General features: G+C 47.0%; 1 protein-coding gene across 1 annotated transcript in view; it reads left to right on the top strand.

Annotated features, from left to right (window-relative positions):
• The window catches only part of svila (supervillin a), a gene marked incomplete at its 5' end in the record, with an annotated part of 61,833 nt that extends 46,624 nt beyond the window's left edge, over positions 1-15,209 (top strand). Inside the window, 18 exons of the mRNA XM_080020097.1 lie at positions 891-1,063; positions 2,107-2,262; positions 3,515-3,651; positions 4,431-4,578; positions 4,798-4,943; positions 5,058-5,233; positions 6,000-6,153; positions 6,730-7,009; positions 7,650-7,804; positions 7,910-8,015; positions 8,702-8,909; positions 9,110-9,243; positions 9,394-9,549; positions 9,680-9,823; positions 10,518-10,639; positions 11,527-11,682; positions 12,807-12,827; positions 14,280-15,209. Of these exons, the coding sequence (XP_079876223.1) occupies positions 891-1,063; positions 2,107-2,262; positions 3,515-3,651; positions 4,431-4,578; positions 4,798-4,943; positions 5,058-5,233; positions 6,000-6,153; positions 6,730-7,009; positions 7,650-7,804; positions 7,910-8,015; positions 8,702-8,909; positions 9,110-9,243; positions 9,394-9,549; positions 9,680-9,823; positions 10,518-10,639; positions 11,527-11,682; positions 12,807-12,827; positions 14,280-14,366 (2,659 nt within the window). The 3' untranslated portion in view covers positions 14,367-15,209. The remainder of the gene's footprint in view (positions 1-890; positions 1,064-2,106; positions 2,263-3,514; positions 3,652-4,430; positions 4,579-4,797; positions 4,944-5,057; positions 5,234-5,999; positions 6,154-6,729; positions 7,010-7,649; positions 7,805-7,909; positions 8,016-8,701; positions 8,910-9,109; positions 9,244-9,393; positions 9,550-9,679; positions 9,824-10,517; positions 10,640-11,526; positions 11,683-12,806; positions 12,828-14,279) is intronic.
• Positions 15,210-22,970: the final 7,761 nt, after the last annotated feature.

The raw sequence follows: 22,970 nt of genomic DNA, 5'->3' as shown, positions 1-22,970 counted from the left end.
TTTTTAGCTGGCAATTTTGAAGAATCAGCTAATTAAATGTATTTGCCTTATGCATGTTCCATTTCCTGGCAAGAATGCAAATATTGGTCACGCGCAAGAAGTGAAAGTGTCCAAAAAAAAAAAAAAGTTTCAAATGAAAGTCTGGTTAACAATCCAGCATTGTCACCAGTGGGATAGGGAAAAACCCAGGTCTCAGTGCCGGGTCAAATCACACGGGTTTTAATCGGCTCCACCTCCGATTGGGGTCCGACCCGCTTATTTTTGGCCCCTTTCCCTCCGCGATGCGACGCGCATTGAAATTACGGAGGCTGGCGCATAAATAGACAGAAATATCCGTGTGTCATTCAATCATTTCATATCCCATTGAGAATCCAAAATCAGAAGTTATTGACTTTTTTCCGAATGGGGGACCGTGAAATGTTGGGAGTGTGGAGATCGCACCGTGGGGAACGATCCGATGCTTTTGAACGGCTCAAAAGAAAAAAAGAAAAAAAAATATATATATATATATATATATATATATAGATATATAGATATATATATATATTTTTTTTTACTTTTATTTTATTTTTCAATTTTTACCGCTTTATGTCGTTGTTTAAGTTGCTATGTGACGCGCACATGACGCACCAGGAAAATAAACGGCGTTTCTCCTGGCAATGGGGAAGGTTTCAATCGACTATTTTTAGCGGGTCAACCCTCAAATCTTGGTGTGAAAATGGTATATGTCATATAAATTACTGATGATGCGTGAATGTGAGCTGCTATAGGCTCCTGGATTGTGTGGACTTGATTGTATTCTGGTTTTCTTTGAAGGAGAACCGATTTAGCTTAAGTTGAAGTAAACGGAGACTGATGACCTTTCGCCCCGCGCCTCGCCTCCTTCTCAGGCTGACCTCGGAGATGGTGCAGCACAAGCGAGCGGTGCGCCCGGCGCGTAACGTCCAGGCGTCCAGGAACCCGCTGAGGATGCTGGCCGCCCGGGAGGACATCAGGCACGAGTACACGGAGCAGAGGCTCAACATCGGCCTGCTGGAGAGCAAGAGGATGAAGGCGGAGAAGAGTGAGTGGAGGCCCGGACGGTTTTGACGGACGCTCGGACGGAGGACGGGGAATGACACGGTGACTCGTGGGCTCTCGCCATGAGATGGTCTTTTTGTATTTCACCGTGAAATCAATTTTCCATTCTAAATGGCATGCAAAATTGCCATAATAAGAAATGGATAAAAAAAAGATTTTATTCCAGAATGTATACAGCACATGTGAGATCTATGCACTATCAATGAGTTCAAATTGGCCTCATTCGTTGACACAGGTTTACAGTATATTCTGTTTGTATCACTTTCCGTCACTGCTTGCTGCCAGTCACATGGAAATCATTTCTACAGTTTTAATCGACTGCCCTTCTATTTATCTCTCTTCTGGGCAGAAATTGACCCTGTTTGAGACATGGTGACGTAAACTCTGTCCAAATACAGAGAGGACAGTCGCCGTGTCTCCTTCCAAAGCTCCCCGTCGTGGGTGTTTTGTCTGACTGAAGATTGAATTGTGAGGACGTCCGTCTTTCCCTTTCAGAGACAAATAGGACAAAAACCCTTTCGAAACGGGTCCTTAAATTGCCTCGCCGCGCTCTGAAAAGGACGTTGCACATTAAACGCCAGTAACCTGACCTACATTCGCCGTCCGTCTTGGCTTCCTGCCTTTGTGCCGAACAATCCCTCAAAAGCTTGGCCTTGTATTTTTATTTCTTTTTTTGTTTGTTTTTGTTTTTTTAAGCTGCACATGGTCTGTAGTGGGTTTTTTGTCGGTGACGTATGCGACCCGCAAAGTGGAAGCCACTCACTGCTTCCTCCGTCACCTTCCTGTGATGGCAGTGAAATTATTTAAATGGTTCTGGGGGTATCCAGTACCAACAGCTGTGTTTATGTGACTCGAAATCCTGAGTGGAAACTTCCATCCTATATTGTGACTCCGTTTTCCTATTATTTATCTCTCTTTAAGCGCAACTACTGCTGGAGACGTGACCCACGCAAACCTGCCGTATGTGTCTGTTTTGTTGTTCGTTTGGTGCCCTCCCTCATCCCTACACCTCCCCCTGCGCTGCAGTGAACAAGAACTCCGGGTTCTCCGAGGTGGCGCTGGCCGGCCTGGCCAGCAAGGAGAACTTCAGCAGCGTCAACCTGCGCAGCGTCAACATCAGCGAGCAGATGTCCAACAATGGCGCCGTACCCTACAAGAAGCTAATGCTCCTGCAGGTCAAAGGTCAGTGGTTAGGGGGATGACTGCACTTGCACGCCGCTTACCGGATAACTGGATTACTGTTTTTCTGTGGTATTACTTGTTGTATAATGCAGGGATTCCAAAACCTTTATGGCGAGGCCCCTCATGGTAGAGTATGCTCTGGCTGATATGTACTGTACACTATATATTGAGTATGTATGTATGGACTAAGATATGACCCAATAAAAAAAAAGATGGGTAAAGTTTTTCTGCAAACCCTTGCAATTCCTTCACAGACCACCGCGGTTATAATGGACAGTGCTTTAAAAACAAAACAAAGTGTTGATGGATCATCGGCCGCATTGTAATGATAGATCTCCCTTTGCACTCCTCTGAAGCCACCGCTCTAGAAAAGCTGAATTGTGGGCAGATTCTCACTACAGTGAGAACAGAGAAGAGAATATGCAGATATGTTTTGTTACTGTTCCGCCAAGGCTCTTGTCGTCCCAGTAGGCAGGGTTGGAGGAGGGGTCGTACCAGGCGTGTTTACTATAGAAAGGCCTTATGTCGCGGGTGTCACAGTGTCCCATTTCACAAGTCCACTGGGACAGGCAACAAATATACACACTATATTTGTATGTATATATGAGAGAGGGAGAGAGAGACTGTGAGGCAAACAAAACCGTAGAGAAGAGAGCGCAATCTATTTCGGTTTTATTTTGCATCTCCCCTGAACGTCCAGTAGTGACAGCTGCCATCTTAAATCACTCCCTCATGCGTCACCCCGCTCTATCCGGGGGTCTGCTCTGGCACCTCGCGGCCCCGTTGTCTGTAATCCAGACCGAATACGCGACACGGGGAGCAAAGTTTTATTGCAGGGAGGGACAAATGCCGGCCGACCTTCAAGTGTGAAACCACTTTGTTTATCCGTGTTTCTTTTTGTTGCTGCTGTCAATCACGTCTGGATTAGGGTTTCGTTGATCGGGGGCCCTTGTCCTAGGAGCCTCTCGCACGCTTATGAGCCCCCCGGAGATCCCTGGACTCCCCTTATATAAATGCGTTCCGTATTTGAAAGCTGGCGCATCCTCTCTTGACTTTTTCCATGACCATAAGTGGACGGGGGGTCAGCGTTTACTAAGCGCCGCTTGGACCAGTGTTGTCATTTTGGGGGAGCTCCCAGATGAGTGGTGGCGATAACCCCTACGGCACTGATAACTGTTTTTTTTTTCTGTTTTCTTTTTTTTTGTTTGTTGTTTTTTTTTGTTTTTTTTTTCCTCTGCTCGTTTTGATCTAGGCCGGCGGCACGTCCAGACCAGGCTGGTGGAGCCCCGGGCGTCCTCCCTGAACAGCGGCGACTGTTTCCTGCTGGTGACGCCGCATCACTGCTTCGTCTGGACCGGCGAGTTCGCCAACGTCATCGAGAAGAACAAGGTGAGTCCACTGCTTTGCGCACAGAACTTCTCCTCTCCGAGGCTGTTACGGTAAGGGGGGGCGGGCTTTACGTGCGGGAAGTAAGCAAAGGCCGGGGAGGAAGTAGCTGTGATGAGGTGAAGGAAATGGTGCTTGGTTTGGTGGTGGGGGCGGCTGCAGGAAACCGCCTCTCTCCAAAACACCGCCCATGGCTATTGTTCAAAGACTGCTCTGGTCCGATGACCTCTGGATGACTCCATGAGGCCAGAATTTTCAACATGAACACGCTCTCCCAAAATGATTCCCGTCCTATTGGTTTATCCGAATCATTAATTATGTGGCATGTTAAATCAACACTGTCACTTTTTTTTCCATAAAATAACAGCATCAAAATCATTACGATGGTACTCTGACTTGGAATGTGGAGAATGGCACCTCTTTCATTGCATTGCATTTCGTGCAAGGGGGCGCTGTAACCTTGGTGTACATTATATCTGCGTTTGTTACATGGACTGTTATTGAAACGTGACCGATAAGGTTCAAATTTGTCCGGTAAAATAAATTATTTTCGGACACTGGGCCGAGTTCAACGACAGTGGTGTAAACGAAAAACTGTAGGGGCGCCAGATCCCAAGTCACATGGTGCCGCAGACAGGTGCTACAAACTAATATACGCTGTCAAATCAAAGACCGTGGTTTACCAAATGTTTTTTGCAAAACGGCAACAAAAGGGGGATATCGATCGAATAATTTTAAGTGAAGGACTGCTCGACTCATCTTTCCTTTTCTTTCCTCTGCAGACCAAAGAGTTGGCCAACTTCATTCAGACGAAGAAAGATTTGGGTTGCCGTGCCAACTATGTCCAGGTGATTGAGGAGGGCGTCACCGCACACAGCCACGCCTCCAAGGAGTTCTGGAAGATCCTCGGAGGCCAGACCAGCTACCAGAGTAAGGGCTGACACAGGGGTGTGGTTCCACTCGAGAATGATGTGCAAAGTGTTGAACTTGGCACAAAACCGTTGGTCACGATGTGTCATTTCTCCACCACTAGAGGGAGCACTAATCTTTAATCAAAATCCACTGATATACATTTGTGCCAGTTTGCCTGCAAACAGCCGTTGAGCCATGTGCTCCAGGTTATGGATCCCCTGTCCTCTCCCTTTTTAGCGGCGGGAACGCCAGATGAAGACGAGCTGTACGAGGGCGCCATAGTAGAGACCAACTGCATCTACCGCCTGATGGAGGACAAACTGGTTCCGGATGACGACTACTGGGCCAAGGTGCCCCGCTGTGCCCTGCTCGACCCCAAGGAGGTGAGACGGGACGAAAGCCGTCTCAAGTTTGTTGGGGCTTCTAGGGTGCCGCTTAGTGTACTTACCACCGTCTCCCTCCATCTCCGTCGGTCCTCTCCCGTCTCGTCTTTGCAGGTTTTGGTGTTTGACTTTGGCAGTGAGATGTACATATGGCACGGGAAGGAAGTGACGCTGGCGCAGAGGAAAGTGGCCTTCCAGCTGGCCAAGCACCTGTGGAACGGCACCTTCGACTACACCAACTGCGACATCAACCCGCTGGACCCCGGGGAGTGCAACCCGCTCATACCCAAGTACGGGGAAAAGACTGCCTCCTCAACAGCGGTTCTCAATATGGGGTCCGGGGTACCCCCGAGGGGTCCTCCAAGAGGTCTGGGGATCCCCGGCGACAAAATAAAAGGATTTTAGCACCATAAGAGAATGTACGATAATGACTGTTTTGATCCTATGGACTAGATTATCGCAAACAATAACAATCTTCTCAGATCCCGATCCTGGAAGAGAGTCCCGGAGACTAAATCTTATTAAATGAGGTCTGTGGCCTTGGTGATGAAGACTTGGTGTTTTTATGTGTTTTAATTGATATGCGAAGCAATTTTTGTCGCCCTTGTTCTCCAGAGGTGCTATGCAAATAAAATAAACTTAATTGCCTGCTCACTTACATAACCAAAATATGCTCGCAGGCCGATGTTATTCCCCTTCGCTGTGCTCCACGGCCAACTGTTACCGAGCAGCATGTGTAAACAGTTTGCACTCGCGCTCAACAGATTTCACAAGCTGTAAATTGGCAAGGCCGTCGTCTCCCAGATCGGGCCAGCCCGGCATTCTCACTTTTTTTAACTCGCTGGACTCAGTCACATCGATTTGCCTTCACAGTTGCACAAAAATGCGGCAGAACTCTTTGCAGTCATTTGAAAGCGTCTGCTTTGTGGATTGATGTGCATTTATTTTCTTGTCGGAACAAAATTGCCTTGTGTTACAACGAGGGAGTTGACCACAGCAAACAAAGTGCTGCTGTGTCCGACCCTTGTTCAGCTGAGGTGTGTCCTCCACCTGCAGGAAAGGTCAGGGCCGGCCGGACTGGGCGGTGTTTGGCAGGCTGACCCAGCACAACGAGACCACCCTGTTCAAGGAGAAGTTCTTGGACTGGAGCGACTCCAGGAAGACCCCCAGTCCCACCAAGAATGGCGGCGACCACGTCAGCGAGCAAAAGGTAACCGCAGAAAGCAGAGATCCAAGGGCCCAAACGTACCCTACGTAGATGTGGCACCTGTAAATTACTCCTGCAGCGCACGCTCTGGTTGCAGTGGCGCCATAGCGGGAAACAGCAGGAAACTCAGGGAGACTCCCAAATCAATATCTTTTATCCCTCATATCGTCTCATTTTTAAATTGATCCCATACATGGAAACAAAAACATTTTTCTCTCTCAACGTAGCAGATTAATTTGTCTTTCCGGCGAGTCGTGGAACATGTTCGTTTACACATATTTAATTTTGCCTTTTAGCTTTTTATATAAATTTGTATTCTCATATTCTCCAGTACAATTAGTATAAGATGACGCATGGCTCAACGGTTGACATTTGTCTTTCTACAGACCAGATCAGATTTGTCTTCTACTGGTGTAGGTGTATTGCACCCACAGGACCGCACCTGTAATATGTTCAACCAGACCTTGCCTTTGCAGTGTGTAGGCCAGGCATTAGCGTTTGTGTACTTACGTAGGGTATGTTTCACGCAAGAAGAAAAGGTCTTATGGTGTCTTTCTTAACCGAGATCCACCCTCTCAGGAGCCGCCGAGTTTGGAGCAGCCGCGGCCCTACGACGCCGCCCTGATGCTCTGCCCTCTGCGGGCGCCCGTCCGCACCGTGCTGGACGGCCTCGACGTGGGCCGGGGCTGCGGCCTGGTGGAGGGCGAGGAGCGGCGGCGCTACGAGGTCAGCACGCTGGCGGCGGAGGTGTGGCACATCCTGGAGTTCGACTACAGCCGCCTGCCGCGGCAGAGCATCGGCCAGTTCCACGAGGGCGACACCTACGTGGTGAAGTGGAAGTACATGGTCAGCGCCGCAGGTCAGTGCCGGACGGCGCTCCACTCATGTTGGACGCGTGAAGGTGATGGTTCATCTTGGCGTCCTCTCATCTTTGTGGTCTTTGTTTTGGTCTTTCTCCTCGCTCCTGGTCTCTCTGTCTGACCCTTTTCGCCCCCGTAAACCAGTGAGTCCCAACACAGGGGGCTCGAACCCCCACGGGAGGGCGCTGGAGATCGCCAAAGGGATCGCGAGGCCTCGGGGCGATTTGAGGCCTTTTTCTTTCGCTATTTCTCCTTTTTCCTCATAGTCAAATATTGGCTCAAAACGCTCTAAAATAAATTGAATAATGAAATGTGGTCTGAGCCGCAATAGTTGTAGGCGATTGTTATACAATGCAAGTGATGATGAGATACATCTCGGAGGGATTATAAGGTTCTATCAGCTGGTGAAACCCATAACATGAAAAAAATATTTAAAGTATTGCTTCTCTTAAAGAGGGGTTCCATTTATTTATTTATTTTTATTATTATTATTATTTTTTTTTTTAAAGAGGGGATCTCCGATTGAATCATTTGAGGGGGAAAAAGGTTGGGAACCCCTGGTCCGAGCTATTTATAAACGAAATGCACCCGGCGGCTTTGGGGGCCGAGTGAAACCGACCCAATTTTCTCCTACCGCAGTCGGGAAGCGGCAGAACCCGGAGCAGCTGAGGACGGCGGGGGCGGGGAAGGAGAAGTGCTGCTACTTCTTCTGGCAGGGCCGCAACGCCACGGTCAGCGAGAAGGGGACGTCGGCGCTCATGACCGTGGAGCTGGACGAGGAGCGGGGGGCGCAGGTACCCCGTCGTGGTCGACCCTCTCCGAGGTCAAATATCCCCGTCGGCCCGAATGGGAGCCCGTTGGGGATTGACCCGTCACCTGTTCTTCCCTCCCTCCTCCAGGTTCAGGTGCAGCAGGGCAAGGAGCCGCCATGTTTCCTGCAGTGCTTCAAAGGAGGGATGGTCATCCACTCGGGGAAGAGAGAGGAGGATGAGGAGATGTCTCAGAGTAGGTCAACGAAACGAAACTTCTCCCGCCGCTCGCTCTCTGCGCCTTCATGGGTTTGAAGGGTGTGATGGGAAGTTTATGTTCTATGACGGCAGCCTTCTCTGAGAGAGAGAGAGAGAGAGAGAGAGAGAGAGAGAGAGAGAGAGAGAGAGAGAGAGAGAGAGAGAGAGAGAGAGAGAGAGAGAGAGAGAGAGAGAGAGAGAGAGAGAGAGAGAGAGAGAGAGAGAGAGAGAGAGAGAGAGAGAGAGAGAGAGAGAGAGAGAAAAGGAAAACGGGTCACTCTTTTCCGAACAATTCGCCCATACTGTGTAGGCACGGATTTCCCCCGAGGAATGAAGTGGATTACGCCTTTCATTTCTCTCTTTGACCGGGGTGTTTGTCTCACTTTTCCTTTTGTTCCCCCGTTTTTCCTCCTCTATTGTTCCACCCCTAAGCCGCGGGAGTTTGAAAAGGATGGGACTCGTGACACAAAAAAAGCCGTATAAGCGTACGTCCACGACGGCCAATCCCCTTCCCTCCTTAGAGGCCATGTAAATTCGTCGTTTATCCGCAGCGTGTGACTAACGGAGCTGAGGAGTGCACGAATTTGGGTATTTGAGAAATGAGCTAGGACTTCTTTATTTTTAGCATTTTTTTTGGTTAAAGTAGAATCTATCTCCTCCTCCTCCTCTCCCTCCCGCTCGCAGACGACTGGCGGCTGTACTGCGTGCGCGGGGAGGTGGCGGTGGAGGGCCACCTGCTGGAGGTGCTGTGCCACTGCAGCAGCCTGCGCTCGCGGGTCTCCATGGTGCTGCTGAGCGTGAGCCAGGCGCTCATCTACCTGTGGCACGGCTGCAAGGCCCAGGCGCACACGCGCGAGGTGGCGCGCACGGCCGCCAACAGGATCAAGGAGCAGTGAGCGGCGCCTAAATTCTGCACTCGACATGCCCATGCACACAATACTGTATATACCCGATCCTGCGTTATTTGCTGCTATCGGCCTCACGGGCCTGGGCTGGGTGCCACCTCTCATATTAATATGATTTCATACGATCGATCTTTCCAACTTCTATCTACGGTGTACTCTAACTTTGACGCCTTGTTCCACCGTGCAGCTGTCCGCTGGAAGCGGGGCTCCACAGCAGCAGCAGGGTGACCGTCCACGAGTGCGACGAGGGAGCCGAGCCCGCCGGCTTCTGGGAAGCCCTGGGACGGAGAGACAGGAAGTCTTACGACTGCATGCTGCAAGGTGTGTTGATCCAGAACGGCGGACGCCCTTTTCACCCCCCTTTTTTTTTTTTTTTTTTTTTTTTTTTTTTTTAACCCTTTGGAGATATTTTCCGGACTTCATTCCCGTCTCCCGTTTTTTTGAATTTTGACGACCCCTCCCTCCCTCCAGACCCCGGGAGGTTCAACTTCACACCGCGCCTCTTCCAGCTGGGCAGCAGCTCCGGGGACTTCACCGCCGTGGAGTTCCTCTACCCGGCCAGGGACCCCGAGCTGGTCAACTCCCAGCCCTTCCTGCAGGAGGACCTCTACACCGCCTCGCAACCTGGTACGCACGCACGCACGCACGCACACACATACACCAGTCTCTTTGACCTCTACCGGGATGTTAACCGATTTTCCTCTTGTGGATTAGTAAAATAGTAAGGTCTTATCTTATACCCTATCTCCTTCCTCAGCCCTGTTCCTGGTGGACAACCACCACGAGGTGTACCTGTGGCAGGGCTGGTGGCCCCAGGACAGCGAGAGCACCGGCTCGGCCCGGATCCGCTGGGACTCGGACAGGAAGTGCGCCATGGAGACCGTGCTGCAGTACTGCAGAGGTACGTTGCGGGGTGTGTGCAAGTCTTAAATATGAGAAATATTCGGCCTCAAAAGTCATTAAATACAGTAGTCCTGCATTTGAGTTATTTTACTTGATTTGAACATTTTGTCTGATTTTGTTGATTAATATTCTTTCGACTGATTCATAATGATTCATTTCTGAACTTAAATAGTCCGAAGCCTACTGCTGAACCTAACATGCCTAACCTAACTGTGTCTAAAACTGTGTACAAATTCTGTCTTCAAAAGGTCTTAAAAGTGTTAAATTTAAGAGTTGTGTAGCAGATACATGTAGTAATAGTGTAGAGCTCACACTCTCGTGATATGAGCTTGTTATTACTTCATATTGCTTCTGGACAAACTAGATAAATAAACTAAATAGAAAAGAAAATGGCGTATGGAATAACATATGGGAAAAAAAAAATAAAAACGGTTAAATAAAAGGTTATATGTACACAATAAAATATGACAATATACATTAAACCCAATGATTTAAAAAAAAAAAAAAATGTAACCTCAAAATAACAAATAAAAAATTCTAATACAAGTGACCCAAAAAACTAAACCGGAACACATAAACTAATGAAATAAACTTAGTTCAGAAAGAGGAGGAACAGCCAAGTAATAGTAAAGGAATAGAGGAATGTAGACTTTATCTCTAAACCTCTCCGTGTGTCCCCTGCTTCTCGGCAGAAAAGAATGAGAAGAAGCCCCCCAAGTCGTACCTGATCCACGCCGGCCTGGAGCCCCTCACCTTCACCAACATGTTCCCCTGCTGGGAGCACAGGGAGGACATCGCAGAGATCACTGAGCGGGTGAGTGGGTGGGGAATAGTGACGTCTAGACGACTGGTCGGAGCAACTCCGAAACAACAGGTCTTGTGGGGTGTTCCCGGCATGCAGTGGTTAGTACCTACCCTCTTGTGGAGTCCATGCCTCGGCGGGTCAGGGCTGCTTTGGCAGCACGGGGGTGGAGCGACACAGTATTTGTGGTTATTTGTGGTGGTTTTAATGTTGCGGCTGATCGGCGTAATGTTCAGCTCATTTCTGATCCATGATGGACATCATTTTAATTCAGTATTTCTTCAAAATGTATTTATATTTTGTAAATTCATATTGTAATTATAGTTTATAAATTTAAAAGGTTCTATTTTTGGTGCTATATCTGTAATTGAGTTAAGCTCAACTTCATCCTCAATTGACTTAAATTGGTATACATTTAAAAAAAAAAAAGGTTAATTTTAAGGCTGTAGGAGGTATTTTGCCAATGTTTCCACTTTTTATAATATCAGTTTTTGTTTTTTTGTATTTTGCCAATTCTATATTTTTAGGTATTACCTAAGGTGTTTTTCTTGTTTTGGTTTATTGCAAGTTACCAATTGAGTTCTAATTTTATTTTTATCTATCGTTCTTTGAATCTATCTATCTCTATAGTTCTGCTCAATCATCCTCAGAAGTATATAACTGCTACATTAACTATAGTAAATACAATACTAATAGATTTTGTTGCAAATTGGAGATATATTGCAAATTCCTGAATTTCCCCTACGGGTATCAATAAAATATTGATTCCCCATAGTTGTAGTTTTTTCAAAATGCTTCATCACTATATATTTTCCATTTTGTAAAGGAATTGCCGGATGCTTATGGATTCCACTGTCCCACACCTGTCACAATGGATACGTTATTTTGGGTGTAAGCAGGAGGCGGAGGTGTGCAACCAGATCATCCTGGTGGAGGACGTGCTGGCCCGGCTGTGCAAGACCACGTACCCGCTGGCGGAGCTGCTGGCGCGGCCACTCCCGGAGGGCGTCGACCCCCTCCGCCTGGAGGTCTACCTGTCCGACGAGGACTTTGAGGTTAGTCTTTCAACATGTTTTGATGCTGATATTGTTGTTAATGTGATTGTATTGATCCATTTCTGGTATAAAAAAAAACATAAACAACCTTTCCCTGCTCACCTCCTTACCTCTATTGGGCTGTCTGCAGGACTAAGACCTAATCCTAGTTAAAGTAATCAAGATTTTTTTTTAAATGCCTTTCTGAGATCATCATTTCATTCCAGATGAGTAAGTTGTAGACGAAGGTCATGAAGGACTAGCCAGCTCCTTCTGTCTGGTCTTGGTGCTGGTCTTAGTCCAGATAGTCAATTTTCTCCCATGTCATGGTCAATCTGGGGGCTCACATCCATTACTCCAAAGATAAACCTGCCTCTGGCCAGGTTAGATCTACATTACCTCTAATCATCCTTCTGGAAATCCGTTTTTTGTTGGTTTTTTTTTAAACCGAGACTAGGGCAAGTCTTTCACTATTTTAAACCACGACTGAGAAAAAACATTTCAGGTCCAGATTGAAGGAAGGTGTGATTTAGGGTGAGCTGCACCAACAAGGTTTAATTTTTGAACTGGGTTAAGTCCTGGTTTATCTATTCATCATGTTGTGCCAAATTCTAAACCTTGTTTGTAGTTGAATTTTAATCTTTTTTATTTTATTTTATTTTTTATTTTTTTTTGTACTTTAAACCAGGATTAACTTTAATGGTGTTGATCCGAAATTCTAACCTCTGATTAGGGTTTAACCCGATTTATGGTTTGAGTTGGGTGAACCAACATCATGAATTTTTAAAGTCAAAGTCACATCCTGGTTTATGTCTAGATTTAAATCTAATCATAGTTTAATTCATGAATCTACGATTGAAGTGGTGCGACACAGATGCACTTCGCTTTAATCTTGGATTCATCCATTTTAAACTAGGATTTGCCAAACTAGGATTTCTGCATCCCTAGTCTTAGATGAACTGGTGCAACCCGCCCTGAATCTCAGGTTAGTCCCCATCTGTGTCCACGAAACCGCCCCTAAATTGATTTTCTCTCTTTCTATTTTTCTGTCATTTGGTGGAAAAATGACCCCATTTTCCCCCTCGTCACCGTCCCTCGAGAGACGTTCTCTCTCTAACTCACTGTGTGTCCTTCCCCACCTCCAGGGTGTGGGGCCTGATGGGAAGGTGAGTCCTCCACATGGGCATGGGTGGCTCCGCGTTGCACTTCTGATGCCATCACTGACCCGTCTGCCTCATTTACAAACAAACTTACAGCCTCCGTCTTGTTGCAACTGTGATCTTTGTGCCACGATGAAATATCCTCCTAAACCGACACTCACAGCTTTATTTATTTTTTTATGTATTTCACTCACTCACTATGTGTGATGGTTATACATTTGTTTGATTTCTATGCTTAATGGACAGAATAACTTTCCAACCCGGACACACTGTGTGTGTGTGTGTGTGTGTGTGTGTGTGTGTGTGTGTGTGTGTGTGTGTGTGTGTGTGTGTGTGTGTGTGTGTGTGTGTGTGTGTGTGTGTGTGTGTGTGTGTGTGTGTGTGTGTGTGTGTCCCCTCACGCATGCATGGGTGCGTTCCCACAGGGTTCCGCACACCGGGGTGTGGAATTTCCGCGTCCGATCGAGGCTCAAATTTGCCTTCCATTCAAATTTTGCCGCGTTGCCTTTAAAAATGTTCAACTCGTGTGACAAGTTTCGGTCTGACGCTACTATCAGTCAAGTTTTTGTTTTTTTTCATTGGTATTGGGCTTCAAACAAAGTAAATAAGTCACGGATATAAACTAGCAACATTATAAAAAAAAGTGACATTCAAAGTTAAACATTTTTTACGTTGCATTTCACCATAATTTTACCATTTCACTATCAATAGATCTTTTTACATAAGTTATTATTATTATTTTTAAACGAGCTGTTGACTGTCTGATACAAATACGCATTCGGTGTGAAGCAGGCTTCAGAACTGGTTGCAGCACCTTTAGCAGCAATAACCACAGCCTGTCGGGAATTTGACGCAGTCACCCCAAAACTTTAAATAATTATTAGGGGGGGGGGACCCTTTTTCGCAGCACCGTATAATAGTCATTTTTTACGGTGGGCTCCAATGTGATTGAATTAGATCGAGATCAGGGCTGAACGATTTGGGGAAAATTATCTAATTTCGATTTATTTTTGACCAATATTGCGATTTCGGATGCGATTTTTCCTTATCTTCTGTATTATTCACTAAACACAAGCGATGAATCATTCTATAGTATGACCAGCAGAAAATGGACAGTCAACATATAAAGTCCTCTGTCCTGTAGTCCAGGCCGGTGTTATGATGAAATGATGCATGAATAATATCTTTATTCAACTATTTAATTGTAAAAAGAAAAACCTTCAATCGCAGTAGAATATCTCGTCTAACAGAGGAGCCGGCCCTGGACGTTGGTTAGATGGTGTAATATAGGGAAACTTTTTATTTATTTTTTTATTATTTATTTATTTTTTATTTAATCGCAGGCTTTGCGATTTGAGAATTGCGTTCTGTTAAATCTCCATGTCGGTTTGAGTTGGATGAGCGGTTTCAGCCCTCATCGAGACGTCCTCCTGACCCTCCGTCATTGTCCCCCGGCAGAAGGCGCTGCAGATGTGCAGGGAGGAGTACGAGTGTCTGCCCGGCTGGAAGCAGGTGAACGTGAAGAAGGCCAGGGGGCTGTTCTAGGAAGGTGGGGGCGGCCGAAACAGACGGAGTCGCTCCCGGCCGGAAGTCCCGGGTTCGAGCCCAAAAACTTGCGGGGGGGTCGGATGGAATTTGACTTTTAAGAATTTCGATTTCTTTTTTTTTTTTTTTTTTTTTCCTCCAAAGTCTTCCCTCCGAGGAGGGGTTGGGATCGGCGTCGGACCCCTAGTCGACCCCTTCGCCCCTCCGCGTGGAGTTTCCGCGTGTTCGTGTAGGAAAATCCGATTTTGTGTGCAAGTCTCAATTTATAAATCCACACTTTTTTGTAGTCTGTACATATGTATATGAAGGGCCGGCTGTCGTTATGCTGTTACGCCGCGTTTGTGAGAGTAGGTCTGCCAGCCTGCTCAGCGCCTAAATCCAACTCTGCTATTCTTGTATCTACTGTACGTCTGAGTGTTCCACATAATTTATATTTATATCAAATCAAGATATATGGAGGCTTTTTTTTTTTTTTGTTTGTTTTTTTAAGTCTTTATAGTAAAAATCATTAAATTAAATAATGGGTGTCACGCTGAAAGGTGTTTTCCTCTTTCCGAGACGTATGTACAGTACGCCGTTGGCCGAACGCGGCTCCGTCGGGGTTTAGCCGCCGCCGTCGCCGTTATTCCGGGCGCTCACGACTGCTTTTCCTGGGAATGTTTTTTTTGTTTTTTTTAACTCTAAACTCGTGTGTACAGTGCCTTGCTTTTTGCTTCTTTTTTTTTTTTGTGTACAGTTTATATACGGATCCCCGTTTGCGTTTTGAGGACTCTTAGAAACTACGAGAGAAATGAACACTAAAATGTTGTAAATCTCCCACAATAAAAATGTGCTTTTGTCTTATTACCTTTGTGTTCTGATGTCATTAACGGTTCCATATGTTGTGGTGGCGCTTCTCTATAACAAAAAAAACAAAAACGGCTCTTGTCGTCCACAGGTCAGAGTTAATGCAGCGGTTCTTGACCATTTAAGGATGAATGAAGAGTTTCATTGCAGGTGGAGAAGTTGAACTCCACTTGCAGACTAACTCTGTCCTGGATGCAATTGAACAAATACTCTGTGTTGTATGCCCAGCGTGCTGACAGCAGGGGTTAAAAAAAACAAACCAAAAAAAAAAAAAGTTCCATGTCTTTCCAATATTAGTAACTTCTTATGAATTATATATTGAATTATATATTCAGTCCAGGAAGTCTCATAGTAACAGTAGTATATGAAGCAGTGTATATATAGTATATAAAGTCTACCGGTGATTTTAATGTAATCTTCACTGGCAATAATGATAAGAGCAACATCAGACCTCACCCCGTTCCCTTCCGTCCTCGCTGGGACCCGGGGGCGGGTCTGCTCTGGAGGATTCGGGCCTCGCTCCAGCAAAAGAGTCTTCTGCTCGTTTTGTTCACGACTCTCAGCCGCAGCGGCGCCCGGGCTGAACCGAGCCTCCGGTCTGGAACGAGAAGAGCCGAGAGGCCCGACTCCCAAGCGGAGGCCGCGGCACCGCCAGCCGCCGGCACCGGGCGGCAAAGCGTTCAAGGGGCCCAGGGCCCCCGTCGGAGGGCGACCCGGTGGCTTGGCGGTTGAGACGTTGCTGTGGTGTCGCTGGGTGAGTGGGTGCGCGGCTTTTTTTGCCCGGGTCTTCAGTTTGTATCTCATGCAAGCCGGAGATTAATGTTTTATCACTTGGAGCCGCTGCTGAAGTCTGGCGTGGGCGGTCATCCCGTTGCAACTACACCGAGGCCGCGCTAGGGGGCAGTGCGGTGTTACTTGTTCGTTCGAGGAGCGCGCCGGTAAAATGAGGGCGACTCGCAGCACAAGTTACGATTTGGTGTCTACTTGTTTCTGGGGTTGTTTGTTTTTTGTTTTGTTGTTGTTGCTCCGTTTTTGCATTTTGACTGAAATAGATCAACTAGCGCAAAGAAAAGGTTTGTCATTTTTTTATTTTTATTTTTTTACAATTTGGCTGTTGACTTCTACCTTTATCATAACCCTGCGACATTATTGGAGGAGGAGAGGGGGTGTATGGTAAATAACGGACGACATGAGCCGCACAATGGCAAAGCAGACATTTATTTTGGTGAGAAGGCATTGTTTTGTCATGTCAGTGAGTGAAGAACTTGAAAGGAGCGAAGAACACCATCAATGTCGTTGCTGGCTGATCATAATATTCCGATTAAAATACAACGTATGTCAGGAGGGTGCGCACTATGTCCACAAGAGGGCGCATTTCGCTTTTTGTTCAGACCGGTGCATTGATTTATGGGATGCTGAATTTGTTTTATTGGGAAAATTGGGTTATTAATTTTTCTAATTCTCAAATATTGTGTTTGTTAAATAGATGTATCTTATATTAATACAAAACATTTCAATATAAATAAATTGTTATTTGATGTAAATAATCTATTAATATTTTATAGAGAAATTTACAGAAAAATATGTTTTCTAGAAATAATATTTTGTATTAGTAATAGTTCATAAAAAGACATTATAAAAAAAAGAATAATAACAGTAGAGTAAGTCAGGTTTTTTTTTTCTCAAGGGCAAGAAACTGGTCACCTTTGAAACATTTTGTTGATATTTCGCCAAAGAAAGGAAGAAGCCGTCTGCTACAAAACCAATTCATTCGTCTGACATATTAAGTCATATTAAGTTAAAAGTATTTATCATGAGCGTTGAATTATAAAGTCCAATCGGCATTCAGAGTGGTGTAGAAATACGGCTTTGACATATTCACATTCCATTGAGCAACCCTCATGTTTTGGTTTTAAACCACTCAAAACATTTTCAAATCTCTAAATCTTTCCACTGTTTCCAACTAGGTGGGAATTAAAGTCAGGCCGACCACTTAGTGGCGGTGCGGTGATCGATATAGCTATAAATCTGGATAAAAACCCTGGTGTTTTGTAAAATAGTCACGGAATCCGATCTAATGGATCGTGCGAGGGAACACAAATTCTCAATCTTTTTTAGTGGACCCCAAAGCGCAACACTCAAATGATGTAGCGACAGAAACCCACAATTGGGACTTGCATACAGTACGGCCGTCGTGCAGCGCAGATTATTTACATGATTCTATTGAATAATTAAAAGTCTGATTACCTCTAAATACTCCTCTACACACACACACACACACACACACACACACACAAAGCTTATACCCCCGGGTAACCCCGCCTGCCCCCCGCCCCCCACACAAAAAACCCCCATCCAACCCCACGGCCCCTTTACTTTTCCAGGCTATCCTCCAAATCTCCACACGGAACCACATGTTCTCAATATCATCCTTTTGGACCGCAATGAGGAAGGAACACCGTGCAATTAGAGAGGGGGATTTTTTGTTCTGCAATCACACAAGGAACAATACGCACAGTAGGGTTTGCACCGTGTGTTTTTCTTCTTCTTCTTCTCTTGTGGGGTTAGGGTTGGAGGTAGGGTTAGTTAGTTTGTACACAATGATTCACAGGTCTTGACGTGACCCGGGGGATGAATGAAGGGAGAAATTGGGGGTGGGGGGGCTGCTGCTTTTCAAGAAGTATGGTATGGTTCTCCATCCTCCCCCCCCCCCCGTTGCATGCCGGGCGCCTCCATCCTCTGATCTCCTCCGACCCCGCCAGGGGGTTTGATGTGCGACATGCGAGTCCGCCGCCCACGCCAAGAAACTCCCCGACCCACTCGCCGCGAGATCGCTGCAGCCTTTCCCTCGCCCCTTTTCTTCTCTCTCTCTCTCTCTCTCTCCCCCCCCTCTCTCGCTGTCGACAGGCGAAGAGTGCAAGGTGTGCCCGTTCTTTTGACGCCGAGCCCAGATTGTGAAAACAGAGCCACCTCTGATGGATCCAGCCTGCGTTTCATTTGCGGTGCAATCCCTTTGTGGAGCACAAAGGCATGGATGCGAAAGAAACACCATCAAGGCGGCTCACAAAGACGTGGCTGTAAATATGCACCACATGCACATGGCGCACATGCACATGGTGGGTTTTTTTTTTTTTGTCTCCGTATAGATACTGGAATCTGGATAAAATACCAGGAAAAGATCTGCAGATCTGCCTTTTGTCCCGCGCTTGTACTTTTTCCGCTTGAGCGTCCCTTTTAGTGTTTAAAAGTTAACAAGGTAATGGTAATGTTTTATTTCCACGCTCCTAAAACAGACGAGAGGAACATCCCATCCGCAGAGTCAACACCCTGAACCGGAGGTGGTGTAAAGCATCCAAACGGTCTGAACCGGAGGTGGTGTAAATCAGCCCCCGGCAGGTATATGTCTCCCTAATGCTCTTTTACGCGTCTGCCCCCCCCCCCGGCCCCCCAGCCCCACCGGTCCCACCGGCCCCCGCTTCCACGGGAAACATGACGTGTACGATAACACGGTTCATTCAACACGCCGGCTTATAGGTGCAAAAGTGGCACAGTTGAGATTTAGCAGCGTTTATACCGTAATATTTGCATTTGGCCCCGTGCCACGCAAACAACAGCCCTCCCCCCCAACACACACACACACACACACACACACACACACACACACACACACACACCTCCTCTCCTCTCCCGAATCCACACAAGATAACAAGGCCTGAACAATGGCCGCCATAATAAGGCTTAGTGCATATTCTTCACTGCGCACTGTTTGCGTTTTGTTCGGTTTCTATTTGTGTGTGGATTACGGCGACACACGGCATCACAATGCAACCTCCTCTCCTCACCTCCTCTTTTCTTTCCTCCTCTCTCCTCTCCTCCTCTCCTCTCTTCCTCTCCTCACCTCCTCTACCCTCTTCTTTTCTCACCTCCTCTCTTCTCTCCTCCTCTCTCCTCGCTTCCTCTCCTCTCCTCCTCTACCCTCTTCTTTTCTCACCTCCTCTCTTCTCTCCTCCTCTCCTCTCTCCTATCCTCACCTCCTTTCTCCTCTCCTCACCTCCTCTCTCCGCACCTCCTCTCTCCCTTCCTCACCTCCTCTCTCCTCTCCTCTCCTCTCCTCACCTCTTCTCTCCTCTCCTCACCTCCTCTCCCCCCGCCTCACCTCCTCTCACCTCGCCAACATCCCAGGCCTCACTTTCTTTGGGACGGTTGGAAAAAGCGCTAAAGCCTGAAGTTTCCTGTCAAAGGGTTTGGAGGGCCACTTCAAAGGCCGAGGCCCAAGGATGATTTATGGAGAATCAATTCTGGAATGGGGGACCCTTTTTTTTCCCCTCCTCCTCCTCCTCCTCCTTCCCCCCGCTGCCCTGGGTTCTTAGCGGTGAGCCGTGCTTATTAACTCAGATTTAGACGGCGATCCAGAAGGAGCCCATAAAAGCAGCGTGGATTTATATGACGTGACGCCTCGGCCACGTGCCTGGGATCTGGCCCTCCCTCTCTCTCTCCCTCTCTCTCTCTCTCTCTCTGGGACCTCCAAGGCTGTTTCAGGCAGCTCACCGTGTGTCACTGGGTTGAAAATAAAAAAAATGGGGGGGGCCGCACGTAAAAAGGAGTGCGGGACTTAAACTTTCCTCCACTAATAAAGAGCAGAGCAGAAAAGAGGGATGGCTCCCCTTTTCCACGGCAGCCGCTGCAGGCTCGTCCTTCCTTTCTTCCTTTCCTTCATGCTTTCCTTCCTTCCTTCCTCCCTTCCTTGGGCTTTGAGGGCGAAATCTTGGATAGTTCTGCCAATCAAGCGAACCAATCAAATCAGATCCCAACCCGCCGGAGGAGAGCTCTCCACCATCAGGGGTAACTCTGTGCTGTGTGTGTGTGTGTCTGTGTCTGTGTGTGTGTGTGTGTGTGTGTGTGTGCGTGTGCGGGTGCGTGTGCTTGTCTGTCTCAACAGTTCTGTCTTCAGCCTTTTGCGCTCCACCACCACCACCACCACCACCACCACCTCCTCCTCTCCCCAGCCACCTGGCATCATTAGAGAGGCTGATTCTCTAATCAACGCCAACAAACAGACCCCGCCCCCCACCCACCCACCCAACCACCAACGCCACCACTACCACCATTAACCCCCCCCCCCCCCCCCCCAAAAAAAAACAACACACACACACACACACACACACACAGACACGCATGCACACGCACACACACACACACACACACACACACACACACACACACACACACACCCCACTCTTCTGTCGTCATCCCCCCCCCCAAGGCCTCTGGCAGCCCTGCTGTATAGCGAGGGAACTACATGAGGGTCAGTGGTGGTGGTGGGGGTGGGAGGTGGGGTGACGACCGACGGGCGGTCGCGGAATTGACTTACCTACTTCTTGATTTCAAGGCATATCATTGTAAAAAAAAAAAAGAATCGGGGTTTCCCAAATTCGTTGGGGTTCGTGGCGGCGCCCCTAGGGGTCCTTGAAGGTATCACAAAGGTTGGCCCGCAACAAAATAATTCTTTTTTCCAATGATTTTATTTACAACTTATATTGTATTTTTAATATTTTTTTATATTGAAATGACTAAAAAGTAAATACATTTATTTGTTTTGGGATATTTGGGAAAAAAAAACTTTTTTCAGTTCAATGACAGTCTATTACAGGTCCTTGTAGCTTAGTTTGCCAAGGGGGGCTTTGGCATAAAAAGTCTGGAAAACCCTGACGTAAAAAAAACAAACAAAAAAAAAAACAGCTAAAAGATGGTGGTTGTGGGCAGGGGGGTGGGGATCACGGCGGTTTTGTGTGGCACTGTTTGCCATGCCTCTTTAATTCCACTCACTGTTTATTTTCTCGGGGTGCACCAGATATGGATTAGTCGACTTGGGTCATCTGGAAAACATTTGAATGTGTTTATTTATTTCTTTTGTTTATTTGTTTTGAACTTTAAACACGCATAACCCGCCCCGTTCTCCGTGTCTTTGGCGTTTGGTGGCGAGGGCAAGAAAAAAGAAAAGAAAGCAGGAGGGCGAGGTGTACATTTTGAGGCGCGGCGGGATACGAAAACAAAAACACAAAGCAGCGTAACCAAGAGGAGAGTGTGACTCAGCCGCGGTTTGCGAGGATCTCTCGCCGAGCCCAGAGCCAGGGAAATAAAAACATTATCCCCCACAATTTAGTTCCGCTGCCTTCTAGTTTGTCGAGTTGAAAACGGGCAAAATGTCTCTCATTAACTCTCTGAGCCAGTTCATTTACAACCTAACCTTCTGATACCCTTCAAAACAGTGCACGTGCGCGCACGCACACACGCGCAAGCACGCAGACATACACACAAACAAACATACACACACAAACAACAATGAAAGCATCTGTATACGAGCAGCTGGCCGCTGTCTGAAGCATAATTAGTGGTTAATAAAAAGGGTTAATAAGGACTTACCGTCAGCACTCCATCGCTAAATGAAGCCCGTCAGGTAGGGGCAAAGTGGTCACACTCCTCTGACCTAGAAAGGTTCCGTAAAACCGGAATTTTGTGGAAATGCAAAAAAAAAAAAAAAAAAAAAAGGCACCACTGTAGAATCCAAAAAACAAGGGACTTCACTTACTTCACACCGAATCCGTGATCGCATCCCGCAGTCGGATCCCCCCCCCCCAGTGGCCGTCGGATGAACTGCATCTGCGCTCCGCGTCACAGAATGTCAGGGAAAATAGGAGTTTGTAGTTTGTAGAGGAGTTTGCTCGGCTGTACAGTTACCGTTTTTCCATGAATGGGAGTTTACAACGTCCTTTACAGTGTGTAGTGTTGCGAATTGCGGAAAGAATTCACTTATAAGAAGAGATTTATTGATCGTGAACGTGGTAACATTCAACATCAACGTTAGTAACGCCATTCGTTTGCATACGTGACTTATTGACTTCATTTTAATCCCAGTTCCAATAATTAAAACTTGACCGACATCCCCTCCGGTTGTACTGTCAGAAACTTGCCACGCGAGTTGAACCGTTTGAAGGCATCGGGGAGCATCTTTTCGCGCGCGGCGTCCGACCCTCCGTAGGAATGAACTGGGCTGCAGGTTTTGTCCTCCTCGTTTGTCGGATTCGGTGTGAAGCCAGTAGAAAAATCAATCCATTTAGCATATTACACAATGAATGTTGAACGGGTCAATGCGATTCGACAAGAGCTTTTCCGCTCCCGGCACAGAGTGTACAGCCGAGGTCAGATTCACAATACGTGGACGCAAAAAACATTTACTGAGAAATATAAAAAGGCCCCCCAACTTATAAAATCAGCTAGAATAAAAGACATATAAACGTGTTCTCTGCGCAGCGTGTTGCCCCGCTTTGCAACTGGATTCCGCCCAAACCCCCACGCCGTCCTGGATGCCCTGGTCTGAAAAACACGTCACTTTTTGGTTCTCGTTCTCTGTTTAGCTTCGGCTCGCTGTCTGGTCCATTTGTTTTGTTTGAGTAAAAATAAAAATAAAAAAATGTAAATTACGACCTCCTCCCCTCACGCTGTTCCCTTCAGCTCCTCTGGCAGTCTCTCCTCAGTGTCAGATCCCGCTTTCCTCTTGCCGATATCCAGCAGGATTTATCCTCGATAACCGGGGGCCAAGGGAGATAAATATATATTTAAAGCCTCTAAACGGCTACCGCCCGTAAAAAAGTGATTCAAGTGTGCCTGTTTGGGTTAACTTGGTGCCCTCCCATCGCAACTGGGTTTGATTTGCCTTTTTTTTTTTTTTTTTTAAACCAGATGCAGGTGATGGTTTCC

This window comes from Zeus faber (assembly GCF_960531495.2).
Source record: "Zeus faber genome assembly, chromosome: 19".
Classification (NCBI taxonomy): domain Eukaryota; kingdom Metazoa; phylum Chordata; class Actinopteri; order Zeiformes; family Zeidae; genus Zeus; species Zeus faber.
Note: the sequence above shows the minus strand (reverse complement) of the source record. Positions and strands in the feature narration are given on the sequence as shown.